This window comes from Pleurodeles waltl, chromosome 6, assembly GCF_031143425.1.
Source record: "Pleurodeles waltl isolate 20211129_DDA chromosome 6, aPleWal1.hap1.20221129, whole genome shotgun sequence".
Taxonomy (NCBI): domain Eukaryota; kingdom Metazoa; phylum Chordata; class Amphibia; order Caudata; family Salamandridae; genus Pleurodeles; species Pleurodeles waltl.
Genome location: NC_090445.1, coordinates 1,113,388,511 through 1,113,408,216, shown reverse-complemented (window position 1 = coordinate 1,113,408,216; position 19,706 = coordinate 1,113,388,511). Strand labels below are relative to the sequence as shown.

Here is a 19,706-nt window from a genome sequence, read left to right as displayed (position 1 = left end):
TACAACACACACATCAATGCATTCCCACAGATCACTGTCACAACCCACAAACCACCCCCCTCCAAAATAATGCAAAGACCAAAAGAAGAGATCATAAACGGGCAGATATATTGAAATATGTACGCCATTAATCCCAAAAAATAAATAAACTATGTACAAAATATATACAGCTACTAAATGTAGTCCAACCACTGTCCGTGGATCACAGGGGTCCTGTGCAAAGGGGCAAGGCCCAGTCCCACGACAAGAACTCCACGGAGAGAACACTGCAGGGGCATCAGAAAGAAAATAGGACAGGCACCTCAGGGGGAAGGGAAGGGGGGGCACCTCAGCCACTTGAGTACACGACGCCAGATCCACGAGGGGACTCCATGACCACTGGGCCATCCTGGGGAGAGCAAAGCCACAGTCCATACAGTCTATACAGTGGGTGGCCTGCCCACTGGGCCATCCTGGGGAGAGCAAAGCCACAGTCCAAACAGTCCATACAGTGGGTGGCCTGCCCACTGGGCCATCCTGGGGAGAGCAAAGCCACAGTCCATACAGTGGGTGGCCTGCCCACTGGGCCATCCTGGGGAGAGCAAAGCCACAGTCCATACAGTCCATACAGTGGGTGGCCTGCCCACTGGGCCATCCTGGGGAGAGCAAAGCCACAGTCCAAACAGTCCATACAGTGGGTGGCCTGCCCACTGGGCCATCCTGGGGAGAGCAAAGCCACAGTCCATACAGTCCATACAGTGGGTGGCCTGCCCACTGGGCCATCCTGGGGAGAGCAAAGCCACAGTCCAAACAGTCCATACAGTGGGTGGCCTGCCCACTGGGCCATCCTGGGGAGAGCAAAGCCACAGTCCATACAGTCCATACAGTGGGTGGCCTGCCCACTGGGCCATCCTGGGGAGAGCAAAGCCACAGTCCATACAGTCCATACAGTGGGTGGCCTGCCCACTGGGCCATCCTGGGGAGAGCAAAGCCACAGTCCAAACAGTCCATACAGTGGGTGGCCTGCCCACTGGGCCATCCTGGGGAGAGCAAAGCCACAGTCCATACAGTCCATAACAGACCCCACTGCCACTGGAGGAGGCAAGTTGGCCAGAGGACATCCTGCAGCCCTGCCCGAGATAGATCCTGCCCTGCCACGTCTGCCAAAGGGCCAGCGGTTCTTGCACTGAAGGGCCCAGTTCAGCGGTTCTTGAGACGGCGGGGCCCAGTTCAGCGGTTCTTGCCTTGAAGGGCCCAGTTCAGCGGTTCTTGCCTTGAAGGGCCCAGTTCAGCGGTTCTTGAGACGGCGGGGCCCAGTTCAGCGGTTCTTGAGACGGCGGGGCCCAGTTCAGCGGTTCTTGCCTTGAAGGGCCCAGTTCAGCGGTTCTTGCCTTGAAGGGCCCAGTTCAGCGGTTCTTGAGACGGCGGGGCCCAGTTCAGCGGTTCTTGCCTTGAAGGGCCCAGTTCAGCGGTTCTTGAGACGGCGGGGCCCAGTTCAGCGGTTCTTGAGACGGCGGGGCCCAGTTCAGCGGTTCTTGCCTTGAAGGGCCCAGTTCAGCGGTTCTTGAGACGGCGGGGCCCAGTTCAGCGGTTCTTGAGACGGCGGGGCCCAGTTCAGCGGTTCTTGCCTTGAAGGGCCCAGTTCAGCGGTTCTTGCCTTGAAGGGCCCAGTTCAGCGGTTCTTGAGACGGCGGGGCCCAGTTCAGCGGTTCTTGCCTTGAAGGGCCCAGTTCAGCGGTTCTTGCCTTGAAGGGCCCAGTTCAGCGGTTCTTGAGACGGCGGGGCCCAGTTCAGCGGTTCTTGCCTTGAAGGGCCCAGTTCAGCGGTTCTTGCCTTGAAGGGCCCAGTTCAGCGGTTCTTGAGACGGCGGGGCCAAGTTCAGCGGTTCTTGCCTTGAAGGGCCCAGTTCAGCGGTTCTTGCCTTGAAGGGCCCAGTTCAGCGGTTCTTGAGACGGCGGGGCCCAGTTCAGCGGTTCTTGCCTTGAAGGGCCCAGTTCAGCGGTTCTTGCCTTGAAGGGCCCAGTTCAGCGGTTCTTGAGACGGCGGACGGTCTATGGCCAACTGCTAAATGCCTGGTGGTGCCCTCCTGGGCAGCGGGGATGGTGCTCCTTCACTGCCCACCTGGGCTGTGGGTGGTGGGGCCCTCCTGGCCAGCTGGGCTGGGTCCTCCCTGGGCAGCGGCTATGGGGCTGGTGGGCTCTCCCGGGGCAGCTGTGCCGGTTCCTCCCGGGGCAGCGGCTATGGGGGTTGTGGGCTCCTCCTGGGCAGCAGGCCTGCTGCCTGACCTCTCCAACTTGCTGCCCTTGCCCTCCTTAGTCATCGGCCTGTGGCCCTTTCCTCCCTTTGGAGCTGTGGCTGGTGACTGTCTCTGGGTGGTGTCCGGGGGGGATGTAGAAGGCGGGCTCCTGCGGCGCCCCTTCCGCCTTCTGCTCCTCTTCCCAGGGGGTGGGCTGGCTGTCCCCTTGCTGCTGGGCGAAGATCCAGACATGCGGGCTGGCGGGCTCCAATACCCCTGCACCCTTGTCAAGGGGGCTGCAGGGCTGGTGGTGGCTGAGGTGCTCTTCTTACCCCGACGAGAAGGAGGGGGGGGCTCAGGGTCAGGAAAGAAGTTAGTAGTGGCGAGGAAGAGCTTCTTGGGACAATGGAGAGTGGTAGGTACAGTGGGAATGGGAGTGGAGGGAGAGGATGTGGTTGTAGGTGAGTCACGTTTGCTGTCTTTGGGTGCAGGTGCAGGAGGGATAGGCTGTCGTGAGGTGGATGGCTGTTGGGTGGGTGGGTGGCTGCGTTTGTGTGGTGTGGAAGAGGGGGTGACAGACACAGTGGGAGAGGACACAGGGGACGTGTAAATGGCAGTGGGGGTGGTGACTGCACGTGTGCGGACTGGAGTGGAGGGTGTGCTGGTGATGGAAACACTGGCTGATGGTGAGGTGAATGGAGGTGTGAGTGTAGACGTCACAGGGAGGGAGGAGGGAGACGAGGAGGTGGGGGTCACAGAGGTGGTAGTGACTGTTGGCATGTCTGCATCGGAATGTTGCGTGTGTGAATGTCTGCGTGATCTGTGGTGCTTATGTTTGGATGAGCTTCTCTTGGGTGTTGAGGTGTGTGCAGGCTGGTCTGATGGTGTGGGTGGGACAGGCAGAGGAACAGGAGACTGGGAGGAGGGAGTTAGTAGAGGCAGGCAGGAGACAGGGACAATGGCTGCCGTCAGTGCTGAGGCCAGAGCCTGGAACGATCGCTGATGGGCAGCCTGACCCGAATGAATGCCCTCCAGGTACGCATTGCTGCGATGAACCTCCCTCTCCACCCCCTGGATGGCATTCAAAAGGGTAGTCTGCCCAACAATGAGCGTTCGGAGGAGGTCAATGACCTCCTCACTGAGGGCAGCGGGGGTAACAGGGGCAGGGCCTGAGGTGCCTGGGGCGAAGGAGATGCCCGGCTTCCTGGCAGAGCGGGCACGGGGCGAACGCTGAGGGGCTGCTGGGAGGGCGGAGATGGTGCGCTGGGTGGCGGCTGTACCTGTAATGGCGGGGGGCACGGATGGTGCCACCCCCGCAAGGGAGCCCCCTTCCGAGGACGTGTCCGTGTCGCTGCAGGGTCCAGTCGTCCCCGTCGTGGAGCTCCCCTCGCCCTCCGTCTCACTGGTCCAGTCTGACTCTGTGGCATGGCCCTCCTGGGCCATGTGAGATGCAGCTCCCTCCTGCCCCGATGCCACTTCTCCTCCGCCTGATGATGCTGATGCACACAAGCACAGAAAGACAAACAAAAAGGGGGGGGGGAGAGAGAAATAAAGGGATATTGATTACATGGATCTCCGGTACAGTTAGCGGACATGACAGACACAGATGCCCCCTGCACTAAGTTGCGCACTTGGGGTCCGCTACGCATTCCGTGGAACATGCCCTACACGCCTAGAGTTGACAACTGCACCCATGGATGACACGGCCCAGGGATGGCTGTACTGACAAACTACTGAGGGTGGTGGCTGGGGACACAGGGGCTTACGGGGGTGCCCAGCCTACAGATATCGCCCTGGCCTAGGGGGACCCACAGCCCTCCTCCCCCACCCAGACACCTCCACTGCGCGACAACAGAGTAGATAATGCTTGGACTCACCCCCTTGTGTCTGCTGTGCTGCCCTCACGCGCCCATCCAAATCAGGGTAGGCCACCGCCAGGATCCGGAACATCAGGGGGCTCAGTTGACGGTAGGCACCCCGCCTACGTTGGGAGGCCATCCCCAGCAGAGACTCGGCGGTCTTCTTGGTCCCGCGGCGGATGTCCTCCCACCTCTTGCGGCAGTGGGTGCCCCGTCGATGGTGGACCCCCAGGGCCCGGACTTCCTTGGCGATGGCACGCCAAATCCCGATCTTCTCATGGGCGCGGACCTATGTGACACGTACAGGGAGGGAGAAATACAACGTTCAAGTTACTCAGCATTTTCCTTTCCAGTGGCCCAACGCCCCCCATCCCCGCCAGGCCCCCCGCCAGGTCCCCCGCCATGCCCAACATGCCCCCCATCCCCGCCAGGCCCCCCGCCAGGCCCAACATGCCCCCCATCCCCGCCAGGCCCCCCGCCAGGCCCAACATGCCCCCCATCCCCGCCAGGCCCCCCGCCAGGCCCAACATGCCCCCCATCCCCGCCAGGCCCCCCGCCAGGCCCCCCGCCATGCCCAACATGCCCCCCATCCCCGCCAGGCCCCCCGCCAGGCCCAACATGCCCCCCATCCCCGCCAGGCCCCCCGCCATGCCCAACATGCCCCCCATCCCCGCCAGGCCCCCCGCCAGGCCCCCCGCCAGGCCCAACATGCCCCCCATCCCCGCCAGGCCCCCCGCCATGCCCAACATGCCCCCCATCCCCGCCAGGCCCCCCGCCAGGCCCAACATGCCCCCCATCCCCGCCAGGCCCCCAAGCCAGCCAGTGGCCCCAAATCCATATTGAATTAAACTCACTTGTTGGTCTGGAGGACCGTAGAGTAGCGCATACTGGGGGAGGACCCCATCCACAAGTTTCTCCAACTCCTCTCCAGTGAAGGCAGGGGCCCTTTCCCCAGTCGCAGCAGCCATTGTCCCTTCCAGACCGAGGTCACAGCAACACTTGCAGTATAGGTCCTCTCCTGTGAAAGTTCAAGTCGCAAGTGGATAAGTAGATAGAAAATGGCGGTCACGTCCGCGGCGGTGCGTACCGCGGCGGTGCGTCCCGCCACCGCCGGCGCCCTTCGCCATTGGCTCCTGAAACCCATAGGCTTCAATGTTAACCAATGCGGCTTCGCGCCGTGGTCTTCGCCCGCCGCCCGCCGCGGTGTGCCACGCCAGCGCATTGACCTCACATCCCATTGTCACACTTCACAGGTCAGGCAGCCGCCATTTCCAGGGCCCACATGGCTCAATTTCAACTGCGTCACACAGGCCTAGGCCTTGCATAGCCACTCAGACACGCCATTCACTGCATAGAGAATCGTATACTGTGCTAGCTGTGAGTACGTACCTGTGGGTTGCCTGACTGTGTGCTCCATGTTGTCCTTCCTAGGCACCGTCCGCTGGGTTGGGCGAGGAGACGGATGAATCCTCCCGTGTACCGACCGCTGGTGGACCTGTCGACAATGGAAGAACGCCACATTATCCTGACCTACCGTCTTAACCGTGCCACTATCCATGAACTGTGTGCCCAGCTGGAGCCCGACCTGATGTCCCCCATCCGCCAACCCACAGGGATTCCCCCTCTGGTGCAGGTCATGTCAGTACTACATTTCTTGGCAAGTGGGTCATTTCAGACAACCGTGGGAATTGCTTCCGGGATGTCTCAGCCCATGTTTTCAAAGGTGTTATCCAGAGTGTTGTCTGCCCTGATGAAATCCGTGAGGAACTACATCATTTTCCCTGAGGTGGGCGAATTGGCTACAGTGAAGGGTGATTTCTACGCCCTTGGACATATTCCCAACGTAATTGGTGCCATTGATGGGACCCATGTGGCTTTGGTTCCCCCAAGAGACAGGGAGCAGGTGTACAGGAACAGAAAAAGTTACCATTCAATGAACATCCAGGTGGTGTGTTTGGCTGACCAGTACATCTCGCATGTAAATGCCAAATTCCCAGGGTCAGTGCATGACGCCTACATCCTGAGGAATAGCAGCATCCCTTACGTGATGGAACAGCTACAGAGACACCGTGTATGGCTAGTGGGGGACTCTGGGTACCCCAACCTGTCGTGGCTACTGACCCCAGTAAGGAATCCCCGGACCAGGGCAGAGGAACGGTACAATGAGGCCCATGGGCGTACTAGGAGGGTGATCGAACGCACCTTTGGCCTCCTAAAGGCCAGGTTTCGCTGCCTGCATATGACCGGTGGATCCCTAATGTACTCACCTAAGAAGGTGTGTCACATCATCGTGGCCTGCTGCATGCTTCACAACCTGGCTTTGCACCGCCAGGTGCCTTTCCTGCAGGAGGATGGTCGAGACGGTGGTGTTGTGGCAGCGGTGGAACCTGAGGAGAGTGACGAGGAGGAAGACGACGGGGCTGAAACAGACAACAGGGACAGAATCATTGAACAGTACTTCCAATAGGACACAGGTAACATTTCAAAGATAATTTAGTAAATGTTAACTACTCTGCAGCATCTCTGCTGCCTGTCTATTTGCCCCAGTGTATGATGACTGAGTTTTGGCTTTTCCCTCCCTATTTCAGATCTGGGGTCCCCACTACGAGTCCTGTGCTTCGTTTCCCCATGGACTACAGCTTTGTGGCAGCTGTTTGTTGACTTCACCATGTACAAGGACATATTTGCACTGTCATGTCAATTACAATCTATTTAAATCACAGCCAGACTCCTGATATTTTGGTGCAAAATAGGTGTTTATTGAAGTGCTCAAAATGGGATGGGTGGTTTCAAGTGGGTGGGGGCTATGGTGAAGGAATGTCCATGGCAGAGTCCAGAGTAACAGTCACACAGGTGCATTGTCCAGAGGCCTGTGGAGAGATGGAGCATGGGCAGTTCGAGGATGGACAGGGTGACAATGTGGGACAGTGGGATGACATCAGGTGGTATCCATTGCTGGCGGGGGTCTTGACATCCTACTCTGTCTTGCGAGATCTCAGGGCCCTCTTGCGGGGTGGTTCTTCTCCTGCAGGAGGTGGGGGTCTGGTGGGCTGCTGCTGTGCGGGGGCCTCCTGTCCACTAGCGCCGGCGGAGGTGGATGGCTGTTCTTGGTCCAGGCTAGTGGCAGGGGCCCTTGGGTGTTGTTCAGTGTCCGCCCTGCTGTTTACGAGGTCCTGCAGCAGCCCTACCATGGTAACCAGGGTGGTGTTGATGGCTCTGATGTCCTCCCTGTACCCCCGATAGTGTTCCTCCTGCAGCACCTGGATCTCCTGGAACCGGGCCAGTACCGTCGCCATCGTCTCCTGGGAGCGGTTGTATGCTCCCATGATGGTGGTGAGGACCTCGTGGAGAGTGGGTTCCCTGGGCCTCTCCTCCCCCCCCTGTCGCACAGCTGCCCGCCGAGTTGCCCTGTTCCCCTGGGCCTCTGCCCCCTGGCCAGTGTGCCCACTACCACTGCCCCCAGGTCCCTGTTGTTGTTGGGGTGGTGGGTTATCCTGGGTGCCCTGTAGTGGTAGACACACCGCAGATTGACGCGCCCTGGAGACAGAGGCATGGGCCCGCTGGGTGGGAGCTGTGCTGGTGTTCCCAGAGGGGTTAGGGTCTATAGTGGCCTGTGCCTGTGTGAGGGGAACCGACTGTCCAGAGGTCCCCGATGGTCCGGGCTGGTCATCGGTGTCCAGATCGACAGAGCTGCTGTCATCGCTGAAGGCCTCTTGGGTGGGGGGTGTGGATAATTCTGGCCCCTCCGCCGCGGTGTGTTGACGGTCGGGTCCTGCAGGGGTATAGAGGTATGGTTATAGTTTCAATGTGTGGCATATGGGTGTATCTGTGGGTTCCCGTGTCCCCAAGTGCTGGCATTCGTGTGTGGGGGCTTTGGTGAGGGTGGCTTGTGGGGGGGATGTGTATATGCATTGGGCATGCTTTGGTGATGGGTGTCCATGCTTAGTGGACGCATGCAGGCCTAGGTTTTGGGATGTGTTGGTTGTGATGGTGAGACATTGGCGGGGAATAGGTGTGCTGGGGGTGGGGGTGAGGATGGTGGTAGGGGTGAGGATGGTGGTGGGGGTGAGGGTGGGGGTGAGGATGGGGGTGGGGGTGAGGGTGGGGTTCGAGGATGGGGGTGAGGGTTGGGGTCTGATTTGGCATGCAGGTGGGGGGGAAGCAGTATTGAAGCTTCAACTTACCAGTATCCATTCCTCCGCCGACTCCTGCGAGGCCGTCAGGATGCAGGATGTTCAAGACTTCCTCCTCCCATGATGTGAATTGTGGGGGTTGAGGTGGGGGTCCTCCGCCAGTCTTCTGCACGGCGATGTTGTGCCTGGATACCATGGAACGCACCTTCCCCCGTAGGTCGTTCCATCGCTTCCTGATGTCTTCCCGATTTCTGGGGTGCTGTCCCACTGCGTTCACCCTGTCGACAATCCTCTGCCATAGCTCCGTCCTCCGGGCAATGCTGGTGTATTGTATCTGTGTGCCGAACAGCTGGGGCTCTACACGAACGATTTCCTCCACCATAACCCTGAGTTCTTCGTCTGTGAAGCGGGGTTGTCTTTGGGGTGCCATGGGGTGGTGTGTATGATGTGTGGGGTGGAGTATGTGTATTTAAGTGAGTTGAGTGTGGTGGTGTGTGTTGTTTTGTGTGTGGATAGTGTGTGGGTGATGGTGTTGAGTGGCTGTGGCTGTTATGTTTTGGATGCTGGTGTCTCGCTCTTGTCTTCTTTACGAATTTTTAAGCGTAGGGGTTTGTGGGTGATGTGGGTGGGTGTTTTATATTGTATTGTGTGTGTGGGAGTGGTGTGTGTATGTGTATCAGGTGTGTGGGATTCAAATCGTCCAATGTGGGTGAGTTTTGTTCGTTTGTGTGTATTCTGACCGCGCCGGTGTGTCCCGCCAATGGAATACCGCGTTTGAATGACCGCCGCGTGGATTCGTGGGTCGTAATGGCATGGGCGTATTTCTGTTGGCGTGGCGGTGGAGGTTTGGTCACCTCCACCTTTCCGCCGACCGCTGGTCTGGCGGTCTGTTGTGGCGGTCGGATTTTCGGAGCTTTGCCTTCTGCGGGTCAGAATGACCGTGGCGGGTTTCCGCGACCGCGGCGGGATTATGGAGGATTTCTGACCGGCGGTAGGCGCCTTTTACCGCCGAGGTCAGAATGACCACCATGGTCTGTACCGTAGCACACACTGAACCCCATTAGGAACAGTCATAAATGGAGGGAGCCATCCCAAGTGGCAAGCACATTGTGAGAATTCTATGTTCATCCTGGGGTCCTGTTTGGGGAAAAACTACTTCAGGCGTTTTTTTTTTTTTTTTAGCAATCCAGAATGGAATTTCCTTTTGTCTGGTGGGTACACTACCCATGATAGCACTGATAGCTACTGGGTAAATACCAGGCATAGCAAATTGTGAGTGAACAGTTCGAGCAGCTCTCACTTGGGGCAGCTATTAATACATGCATAAACTGTGTTAAACATCTGTATAGTCAAACTAAATTATTATATAAAGGGTGCAAATCTCCCACAGCTAATTTCTGTAAGTTGGGATATCGCGTGTTACTGGCTTGAACCGGTCATGTGGCCCTGACATTGCTGAGGGGATCCAATCTAACATTTTATATAATGCGTGGTAGTGCACCCTGTAACCAATTTTGGTGTTCTTGAGATGTTATTGGCATTTCTAAATCATGATATGGTCAGTACTGGCCTGGCACATTGGCTGCTGTGCATGTGTGAAATGTGTTTGTGTTAGCATAGACTGCAGGAAAAGTGAGCCATAAATAAAATACTTCAGTTTTGTATGCACAGTAAGCAGCCTCACCCATGAAGGCACTATCTCCACCTCATTAGGTAGCCCATGTGCATTCAAATGTGCTGTAATAGCAGGCCTGCAGTTACCATTAATAGTTATTGACTTCACCATTTTATAACAAATTAACAGAGGGAAATATTAAAGTGTGGTATCTTTTTAAAGGTTCAAGCCGGAACAATGTGCAGAGAAAAAAAGAGCTTCCTTTAGCGCTGAGGAGGATTTAATCCCTAACACCTTGGTCATCTCAGTTTTAAGGTGAATAGGGGACCTTGGGCACACAAGAGAAACTACTGAGGAGACCCATTAAATTAGTACCCGACCTATGAACATTGGTGGTCCCATGTTATATATTTTCTACCAAAATAATAGGAGTGCATATTAGGATGGCAGAACTTCAGATTGTAGAGTCCTTCCAGACCATCAGAGACTGTCAGTCCAAATCCTGGCTAGCTCTCAGTGCCTCACCCAAACCCCTAACCTTACCAGGGTGGAAGGTGAGTATTGGCAACCTGAACATGACACCATGACTCCCAAGGAACTTGTGGAAACAGATATTACCCTTTAGTTGTACTTTTCATGTATGCCCAGACGAAACACAAGAGAGATACAAGATTAGTTTTCAATACATTTATTGAAACAATCATAATCTTGCATAGAGAAAATGAGCTGTGATAATAATGCAGATGAAAAAAGCAAAGTTACCAGCTGACAAGAGACAAGGTCCGATGAAAGCATGTTGGGCGAGGAAGCCAATAGTTTTCCCTGGGGTGTGCCTGCTGAAACAAATATTGTGGCTAAAATGTGTCCCTTGCCCTTTCAGGACTTCAAACCATCTTTGAGCATGAAGTTGAGCCCTGTTCCAATACCTACGGGCACGACGTGTTGATCAGCAACTCAGGAGGGTCACATGACTCTGAATGGAAAGGACCAGGAAGTACGCGCAATACTTTAAGGGGGTGTGCCCTGCTACGCAGTGTTGGTCGTGTGAGAAAGACGCCGGAGTTGAAAAGGAGATGAAGTGACATCCATTAAGAAGACCAACGAAGATGAGATGAGAAAAGCCCCTCTCGTATATTCTGCCACCCAGACACCAAGGATTCTGCTCAGGGTGAACTGCGGTAACAAGGTGGACAAAGAGGAGGACGGGTGAGGAATTATCACCAAGGAAGAAAATGCATGGGCGTAGGAAGTGTGGGGGACGCAGGGGATATGTCCCCCCCAGATGTTGGAGTGGGGGGGACATGGGGGACAAGGGTGGGGGGGACGAGGGGACAGAAGATTTTTCCCTTCTCTTTTGTATTTGGCAGGGCCATTGGCGCATGAAAGCGCTACCTATACTGGCCCTGCACTTGACCTGTGACCTGCCTCCAGGACACTTGCCCTCCTCCCTTTTGTTGTGCTGCAGCACACAAGGGATTCTTTCTCACCTTGCCACAGCTGCATACACTTCTGAGAACAAAGGGAGAGGAGAGGCCCTTTGTTGATTGCTGTCTGCATCCCGTCCCTCCTGAGCCCTACCCTTCCCTTGAAAATCGAACCCTGAAGACAGCAGCAAGACTTGAGAAGATAAGGAAGTTTGGGTAATTAAATAAAGTATTGCCTAATAACTCCCTTTCTTTTTAAATACAGTGCTGTGTTGCAGAGTATCTCTCTTTCTAAAAACAGTATTGTTGAGTTACTGTGAGATATGAGCAGTGCAGGCTTTAGCGCGCTAGTGGCACCCTGTGTGCCAATGTTGTTAGGGCCCCCCTTTCTGTCTCCTCTCTCTCACTCTCTTCTCTCCTCTTTCTCCAGCTTGCCTGCCCCAGTGCTAATTATTGTCCCCTAAGTTGACATCCTGTCCCCCCCAACATTTTGGTCCCCTGTCTCTCCCTCAACCTTCCTGGTATTTGTGAAAGCCCGCTCTAAATGCCAAGGGCTGTCTGTAAACCTCATTTCCTGCCAATGGCCTGAGGATGCGAAGCCGGCACTGTGGCAGCTCACAGGCTTTACAGGACTTCACAGGCTGTGGTGGAACAGAGCCTGGCACTGCTGGATAGACAACAGAGAGACTAGCACACAGCATGGGTCCCAGGAAGAACCAGATGGCCTGAGAAATGTACAGTGCTAGGTAAGGCATCAGGGCCAGCTCTAGGGCGATGCAACTGGTGCCGCTGCACTGGGTGCTGACTTAGGATGGGGGTGCTGTGTTTGCAAGTATATTGTGACTCTAAAAGCACCTGCTGGGTGTCCCTTGCCACCAACAGTTTCAGGCAAAAATAAAAATCTCAAGATAATTCTGGTGATTAATGGTGTTCCTGGAGATAGATTGAAGTTTTGTCTAGTCGGAGTTTTGACTCATCATAACGTACAAGGTAAAGAACGTCTACATGCAGATCACAAAGTGTATATAATGTGAATAGGTCAGTGGGTTACTGCTTTTGTCAGATGCAGGAAAGTACCCTCTTTTTGGCAGGGTTACCCCACTTTTTATCTGTTGTCAGTATGTTTTGACTGTGTTCACTGGGATCCTGCTAACCAGGACCCCAGTGCTCTCTCCCATTACATTTGGTTGCTTGGACCACACACTCCCCACATTTGGCGTACTGGTGCCCCTTATAATTCCCTAGTATATGGTACCCAGGTACCCAGGGCATTGGGAGATCAGGAGTTCCCCAGGGGCTGCAGCATGTATTATGCCACCCATAGGAGCCCATGTAAACTGTACCTGCAGGCCTGTCATTGCAGCCAGCGTAAAAAGGTGCTTGCACCCTTTCACTTCAGGTCACTGCACCAAGTCACTGTAAGTCACCCCTATGGCAGGCCCTCCTAGCCTAGAGGGCAGGGTGCAAGTACCTGTGTGTGAGGGCACCTCTGCAGGAGCAGAGGTGCCCCCACAAACTCCAGCTCCATTTTCCTGGACCTCGTGAGTGCGTGGACGCCATTTTATGCGTGTACTGGACATAGGTCACCACCTATGTCCAGCTCCATAATGGCAACTCCGAAACCTGGACATGTTTGGTAACAAACATGTCAGAATCATACGCCAATCCTATTGTCAGTATTGATTGTATGATTCCATGCACTTTGAGGGCTCCTTAGAGGATCCCCAGCATTGCTCCTATCAGCTTTCTAGGATTTTCCGGGCAGCCCATGCTGCTGCCACCCCTCAGACAGATTTCTGCCCTCCTTCTGCTGCTTGAGCAGCTCATGCCCAGGAAGGCAGAACAAAGGATTTCCTTTGGAAGAGGGAGGCAACACCCTCTCCCTTTGGAAAAAGGTGTTACGAGGCTTGGGAGGGTTAGCCTCGCCAAGCTACTGGTATGCTCTGAATGGCACATTTAGTGCCCTCCTTGCATAAACCAGTCTGTACCAGTTCAGGGACCTCAGCCCCTACTCTGGTGCGAAACTGGACAATTGAAATGGGCGTAACCACTCCCCTGTCCATCACCACCCCAGGGGTGGTGCTTGGAGCTCCTCCAGGTGGCCACTTGATTCTGCCATCTGGAACCCAAGGTGGGCAGAGGCCTCTGTGAGCATCTGAGTGGCCAGGTCAGGCAGGTGACGTCACACCCCCCTCCTAAGGGGTCACCCTGCTAGGTGACCAATCCCCCTTTCTGGGCTATTTAGGGTTTCCCTCATGGGTGGGTCCTCAGATTCAATGTGCAAGATTCCAGCAGGACTCCTCTGCAATGTTTACTTTGACTTCTGGCCACTGGAACCGCAACTGGACTTCACAGGAACCTGCAATCTGCAGCTCCAGCAACGACTTCGCCCTGCAACATTGTTTCTCCGGCTCCTTCCAGCAACTGCAACATTTGCCCGGCTGTGCTTCCTCTGATGTCTGCATAAGAAGAAAGAAGGAAAATTCCTTGCAGTGAAGAAGTCACTTACCTGCATCCGCAGGCACTAACTGAAACAACGACCGGCTGCATGGATCTCCTCTCCTCCTGAGCTGTGTGGATCCTGCATTAGGGGTGGTAGTCTGGAGTGGTCTCCTTGGTCATCTCTACCAGCTGTCCAACTTTGGAGTTGGTTGGTCCTTGCCTTTCCATGCAGGACAGTACCCCCATGCACCGCGTCTCTTGCAGCTACCAAGGCCTGTTTTTATCTCCTCCAAGTGATCTTTAGGCTCCATGTGGCCCCAGCCCCCAGCACTCTTCTCTGTGAAGCACAGCCCTCAACGCGCTTCACCTGCGACGTGGGACCTCTCTTCAGGTGTGCTGCATGGGCCTCTCTGCAGCTCCTGGGCTCCTTGCCTGTAGGTCTTTTGTGGGGGCTGCCTTTCCTTCTCCAGACTCTCTGCCTTGCTGAGGGTCACCTGGGACTTCCCTCCATGGGTTGAGTCCCCCGGACCTTGCTGGTCCCCGGCAGCTCCACTTTTGTCCTACTGCGACATTTGCCTTTGCCAAGGCTTGCTGGTGGGTTTTCCACACCACAGACTGACTGCAATTCTTCATCGGGCGTGGGACATCGAATGCATCACCTAGGAACTCTTCATCTGCTCCAGTGCTGCATTGCTGACCGTCTTCGTCTCCCCGTCGACCAACTCCTGCATCCACAGATGGGTGGGTAGTGGCTCCTGCCACGACCGGACACTCCTACGTAAACTGGATTTGGTCCCCTTATTTCCCAGGTCTTCCTCTTCCAGGATCCACCTCTAGTTTTTTGCAGTCTTGCCTGCGTTTTGCAATATCCTTCTCTGAAGTCCTTTTGGTGGGTTGGGGAAAAACCAGTAACTTACCTCTTTTCTCCTGGTCGCTGGGGGGCATTCTGGTACTTACCTTTGGGGTTTCCTAGTTCCTGCAGCTCTCCTCTACTGATTACACTTCCTTGCATGGGGACCCGGCTTTCGCATTCCACTTTTTAAGTATATGGTCTGGTCCCCTCTAGGCCTTCAGTATTGCCTATTGCTTTTCACTGTTTTCTATTGCTTTTTATGCCAATTTCTGATTGCTACTGTACATATAACAGTGTGCTACTTACATCCTATTGGAGTATTGCCTATCTAGTTTTTTAGTGTTTGTGGTACTGTAATAAGGAACCTTTATTTTCGTAACACGTGTTCCTTTCATGTGTGTAAATGCTGTGTGACTACAGTGGTATTGCATGATCTTTGCATGTGTCGTAGATAAGTCTTGGCTGCTCCTCCACAGCTACAGACACTGTCTACACTTCACTAATAAGGGGGTACCTGGACCTGGTATGAGGTGATAATACCATAGGTACTCACCACACACCAGGCCAGCTTCCTACATCAGAGAGCCAACTCCTTTTTTGTCCCCTGCAATTTATAAATTAAAACTGAAGATAGAACAGTGAGCAATGAACTCATCAAAGAGCTGCATGCAAACATCAAGGTATAGATTAGAGCGTTATGATTTCCCCCACTTTTTCATTAACTTAATGTTGCAAAACAAGTTAATTTGAGCGTAAATCAATTCTTAATATTAAAGAGAGCCCCCAACCATGGTGTTATGTTTTAAATTCCGAGTTTGCGCTTCTCCAGATAAAGCACTCTTAAACTATACCTGCTACCATTATGGATGACCTATGACACCTACACCTTGTAGTCCTCTGTCCTATGTAACATTTCATATACACTGAATTACACATATATGATGAATGTCTCTGCGTAATGTCTGTGTGATATAAAGTGCTTTGACACCCTAGAGTGGTATGAGGGCTGAATGATGGAACAACACATGCCTATATTATGCATGCCTTAACATTGCGGTCTCAACAACGACCGTGCCTTTACTACTCATGCCTTTACAACAAATTTCGCTGTAAAAGAATGTTTGGTAAAGGAACATGCGTGGTAAATTCTCCCCGCCCTGCCCCCTTACACCTGATACCATACTCCACCCTGCCCAATCACTTGAAACTGCCCCTGCCCTGAGCCCTAAACCTCCCGCCCTGAGCCCTAAAAGTAACCCTGTCCTGTCCTAAAAACTACCCAGCCCCCACTCTGAACCCTAAAACCTACCCTGAACTGCCTTAAAAACTACCTTGACGCCCCTGCCCCCCTGAACTCTAAAACCTACCCCGCTCTGTCCTAAATACTACATGACCCCCACCCTGTACCCTAAAACCTACCCCACCATGCTGGCCCCATATCTGTGGTAATGGCAGCGTGGTAAATGCATTGCATTGCATTGATTGCCTTGTAAGGGATATTTCCCGGTATGAGTGGTGCTATAAAATGAATGAAATGCATCTGAGAGAGCGTTGTGATGGATTGTAGTGAGAGAATCTGTGGCAGAGGTGGTCACTGCGGGGCGCCAACAAACAATGTCGCACAGGGCGCCACCAGCACTAAGGCCGGCCCTGTCAGACAGCACAGCAGTTCACAGGAAGGCGGCAGCACAGAGACTGCCATTTGACAGTCAGACAAGGACCTAGCAGCAATCATAGGCCTTACTGACCTTCACAGGCAGGCGGGGGGCCAGAGACTGACACAGCCTTGACTAGAAAGAAAGCTCCCAACAGGCAGCACAGTGCATTGCAGGCAGCACAGGAATCAACATGCCTCTTAGGACTTCACACAGGCGAACAGCAGCACAGAGCTTGTCGCTGCCTAATAGGTAGCCAGGGGCCCAGCAGACAGGGAATTGCAGGCCGCACAGGACTCGACAAAGCGACCGCCTCCTCCCAACACCCCCCTCCCTCTCCCCCCAACGGCAACCCTTCTGGGTGCAAACTTTGTGCAGGGGGCCCACCTCAAGGTTGTCCCTGTCCCCCCCAGAAATTTTGTGCCTCCTACGCCCCTGAGAAAATGCTACGCCGGAAGGATGCCCTCCCAGCCTAAAGCCCCGCCATGCCCCAGAAGGGACGTGGCTTAACCAGGTGCGTGCTGACTCTGGGGGAATTGGAGAAGTAGGTGAAGTTATAAAGAGGGGGGAAAGGGGTAAGAGTTGGATATCAAAAGAGAAAAACTGCAATCAGAAAGCATTCCCCGAGAGACCTTGGCTTTTTTTGAGTTGTCATAGTCCTCTACACATGAGATCCTCACCTTTTCTTTCTATTATTTTTTTTGATCCACCCATGTGTGGGAGGGCACGGCAGAAATACGGCTTAGGAGGCTTAGTTGGTTGGTGAATTGTGGCGTTTATTTGGTGCTCACAAAACAACATAAATCCGAAAAAAGCAGTATGGTATTGTAGTGTTGTTGGTTTCTGTTTCTAGTTTGGAGGGTATATTTCTGTGTACATCTGATGAGCGGGCTCCAGGCCAGACGATAATCACTTCTCCTTCTTCTTTATTCCATTAGGTATCTGAGAACACCCCCCGCCAGTATCCTCGGAAAAGAACAAAACGCTGTAAGTATAGGTTCTACTTTTATAACCTATCCCTTTACCTTATCACCTGTGCCAGTGATTTCTTTAAGTGTGGGAGATGGTGCTCAAATCATGTTTAGTTTCAGGGAAGATGTAGGGTTAAAAGAGAATACCCATCAGCACATGCCAAAATGAAATAAACAACACACATGAAAATATTATAAGTCTAATAGGTAGTGTTTTAGCACATGGTCATCACTTTTCACCATTACTCCTTGTTTTAACTCTCTCCCGGGGGCAGAACAAAAACAGTCAACCCCCTCCTTACTCAGCACATCAGCCACAACTCTCCTGAGTTGTGGCAGGGTGTAGCGCATTTACTGCATCCACCACTCCTCACACAAAGTCTCCTCTTCTTCTCGGCTACTGCCTTTGTCAGATTTCTCGTTGCGGCCACTATATGGTGGATTGTTTCCTCCGCAGTCGTCGTCTCCTCCTGCTCCCTCACTGCGGTCGCAGTAAGGTAGGTGACTGCTCAACAAATCATCCTCGCTTCAATAAAGGGCCTCCTTTCCTGTTCTTCCTGATTCTTCTGGTGTTGGCTCTCTTCTGCGTTCTCTCAGGTGTCTTTCTTCCCCCCGTCCTCCGGATGTCAGAATCCAGCCAATGTGAGCCAATGGTCGTCTTTCTCTTGTGTTTCTGTTCTGGGTCGTTGTTCCTGAATAGAGAAGTCCGTCATTACTTTAATTTCCCTAAAGTTCACAGTCCTGACGTCACAGTTTTTTCTTCTTCCTTTTTCCAGGTGCTGCTGCCAGGCCAAAGGAAAGCAGCTGAAGGTGACACCCACGGACATGTCAGGTAGGGAGGAGGGTTTTTCTCACCATAACTAATAATACCAGAGGTATCTCAGAGTTCTCTTCTTTTTCTCATCACATAAGACTTATTTTGATAATCTTGCCAACCAACAGAAGGAGACTGAAGACCCTCAATATTAAATACTAATACATGTTCAAATAATGATGGTGGCACAATCACAAAGTGGGAATCGAGAACCATGTATAACCCCCTAAATAATAAAGAGTAGTTAAAACCTGGTCCTCCATGAGAAAACTTACCTGAATATTTGTTCTCTTTTTCTGTGGTGCATCGGAGGACGGTGATCCCAATGGACGCATGTAGGAAGCTGGCCTGGTTTGTAGAGGGTAAGTAAGGTACTTATACCTTATACCGGGACCAGTTATCCCTTATTAGTGAAATGTAGGCACTGTATAGAACATTACACAAAGGGAGAGTATATGGGAGCAAGAGGAACACACGCCGTACTCGACTCCCAAAAACACAATACTAAATCACAAATGAGAGTACGGGGGTTCTTGTAACGTAAGTAGGTCAATAGTGTATCAATTGTGACACTAGACCACTCGTATACCTCGACTAGAGGTGAAATGTGGGTGAGCTGTGGAGTGGTGTCTGGTCTGAGGGGGGGGATTTCCTTTACGGACTAGGTGGTCTCACACACTATATAGTGTCATGCTTCATCATATGACCACCTAGCCCCACCCAGGTAGGACAGTGCCACCTGGGCGGACTCAACCTCACTGCTAAAGGAACAGGACGGAGTGCGTAAATTAATTTAATTTCTGGAAAAAGGGATCCCGCTATGCTAGGGAAATAAAAACACCTACTCAGATACCCGGGTAAGTTTAATAAGGGTTCTGTGTGGTGTGATTAAAAAGGAATGGGGAACCGGTGTGAGAGCAATGACTCACAAGGTCACCTATCTAAAAGGAGTAGCCGACATGTTTCTGCCCTTGTAATTGAGCTATGGAGGGTCTCTGGGCATTCATCGGGGCGTTGGATCCCTGTTGCATATGCTTCTTAAGCGCTGCACAAATAATCACATTAGAAAAGGGGTTGAGGAAGGGCCTACCTTAACCAAGGGTTTACCTGGGGAGGACCCTAACACTCGAGGCTAGTGGCCTCTGGTATCCTGGAGAGGGAGCATCCCCTTATAGTCAGACTTGCATCAAAGGTGGGCGCTCTCTTTGCGCCTATACCGACCTTGAAGCGGTCCTCAACCCCTTTTCTAATGTGATTATTTGTGCAGCGCTTAAGAAGCATATGCAACAGGGATCCAACGCCCCGATGAATGCCCAGAGACCCTCCATAGCTCAATTACAAGGGCAGAAACATGTCGGCTACTCCTTTTAGATAGGTGACCTTGTGAGTCATTGCTCTCACACCGGTTCCCCATTCCTTTTTAATCCCACCACACCGAACCCTTATTAAACTTACCCGGGTATCTGAGTAGGTGTTTTTATTTCCCTAGCATAGCGGGATCCCTTTTTCCAGAAATTAAATTAATTTACGCACTCCCTCCTGTTCCTTTAACAGTGAGGTTGAGTCCGCCCAGGTGGCACTGTCCTACCTGGGTGGGGCTAGGTGGTCATATGATGAAGCATGACACTATATAGTGTGTGAGACCACCTAGTCCGTAAAGGAAATCCCCCCTTCAGACCAGACACCACTCCACAGCTCACCCACATTTCACCTCTAGTCGAGGTA

The 19,706-nt window shown here is 53.3% G+C and overlaps 1 protein-coding gene across 1 annotated transcript in view; it reads left to right on the top strand.

Moving 5' to 3' along the window:
- LOC138301738 (uncharacterized) overlaps positions 1 to 19,706 on the top strand; it is a 95,845-nt gene that overhangs the window by 28,813 nt on the left and 47,326 nt on the right. Inside the window, exons 2-4 of the mRNA XM_069242247.1 lie at positions 10,703 to 11,028; positions 17,135 to 17,183; positions 17,944 to 17,999. Of these exons, the coding sequence (XP_069098348.1) occupies positions 10,934 to 11,028; positions 17,135 to 17,183; positions 17,944 to 17,999 (200 nt within the window). The 5' untranslated portion in view covers positions 10,703 to 10,933. The remainder of the gene's footprint in view (positions 1 to 10,702; positions 11,029 to 17,134; positions 17,184 to 17,943; positions 18,000 to 19,706) is intronic.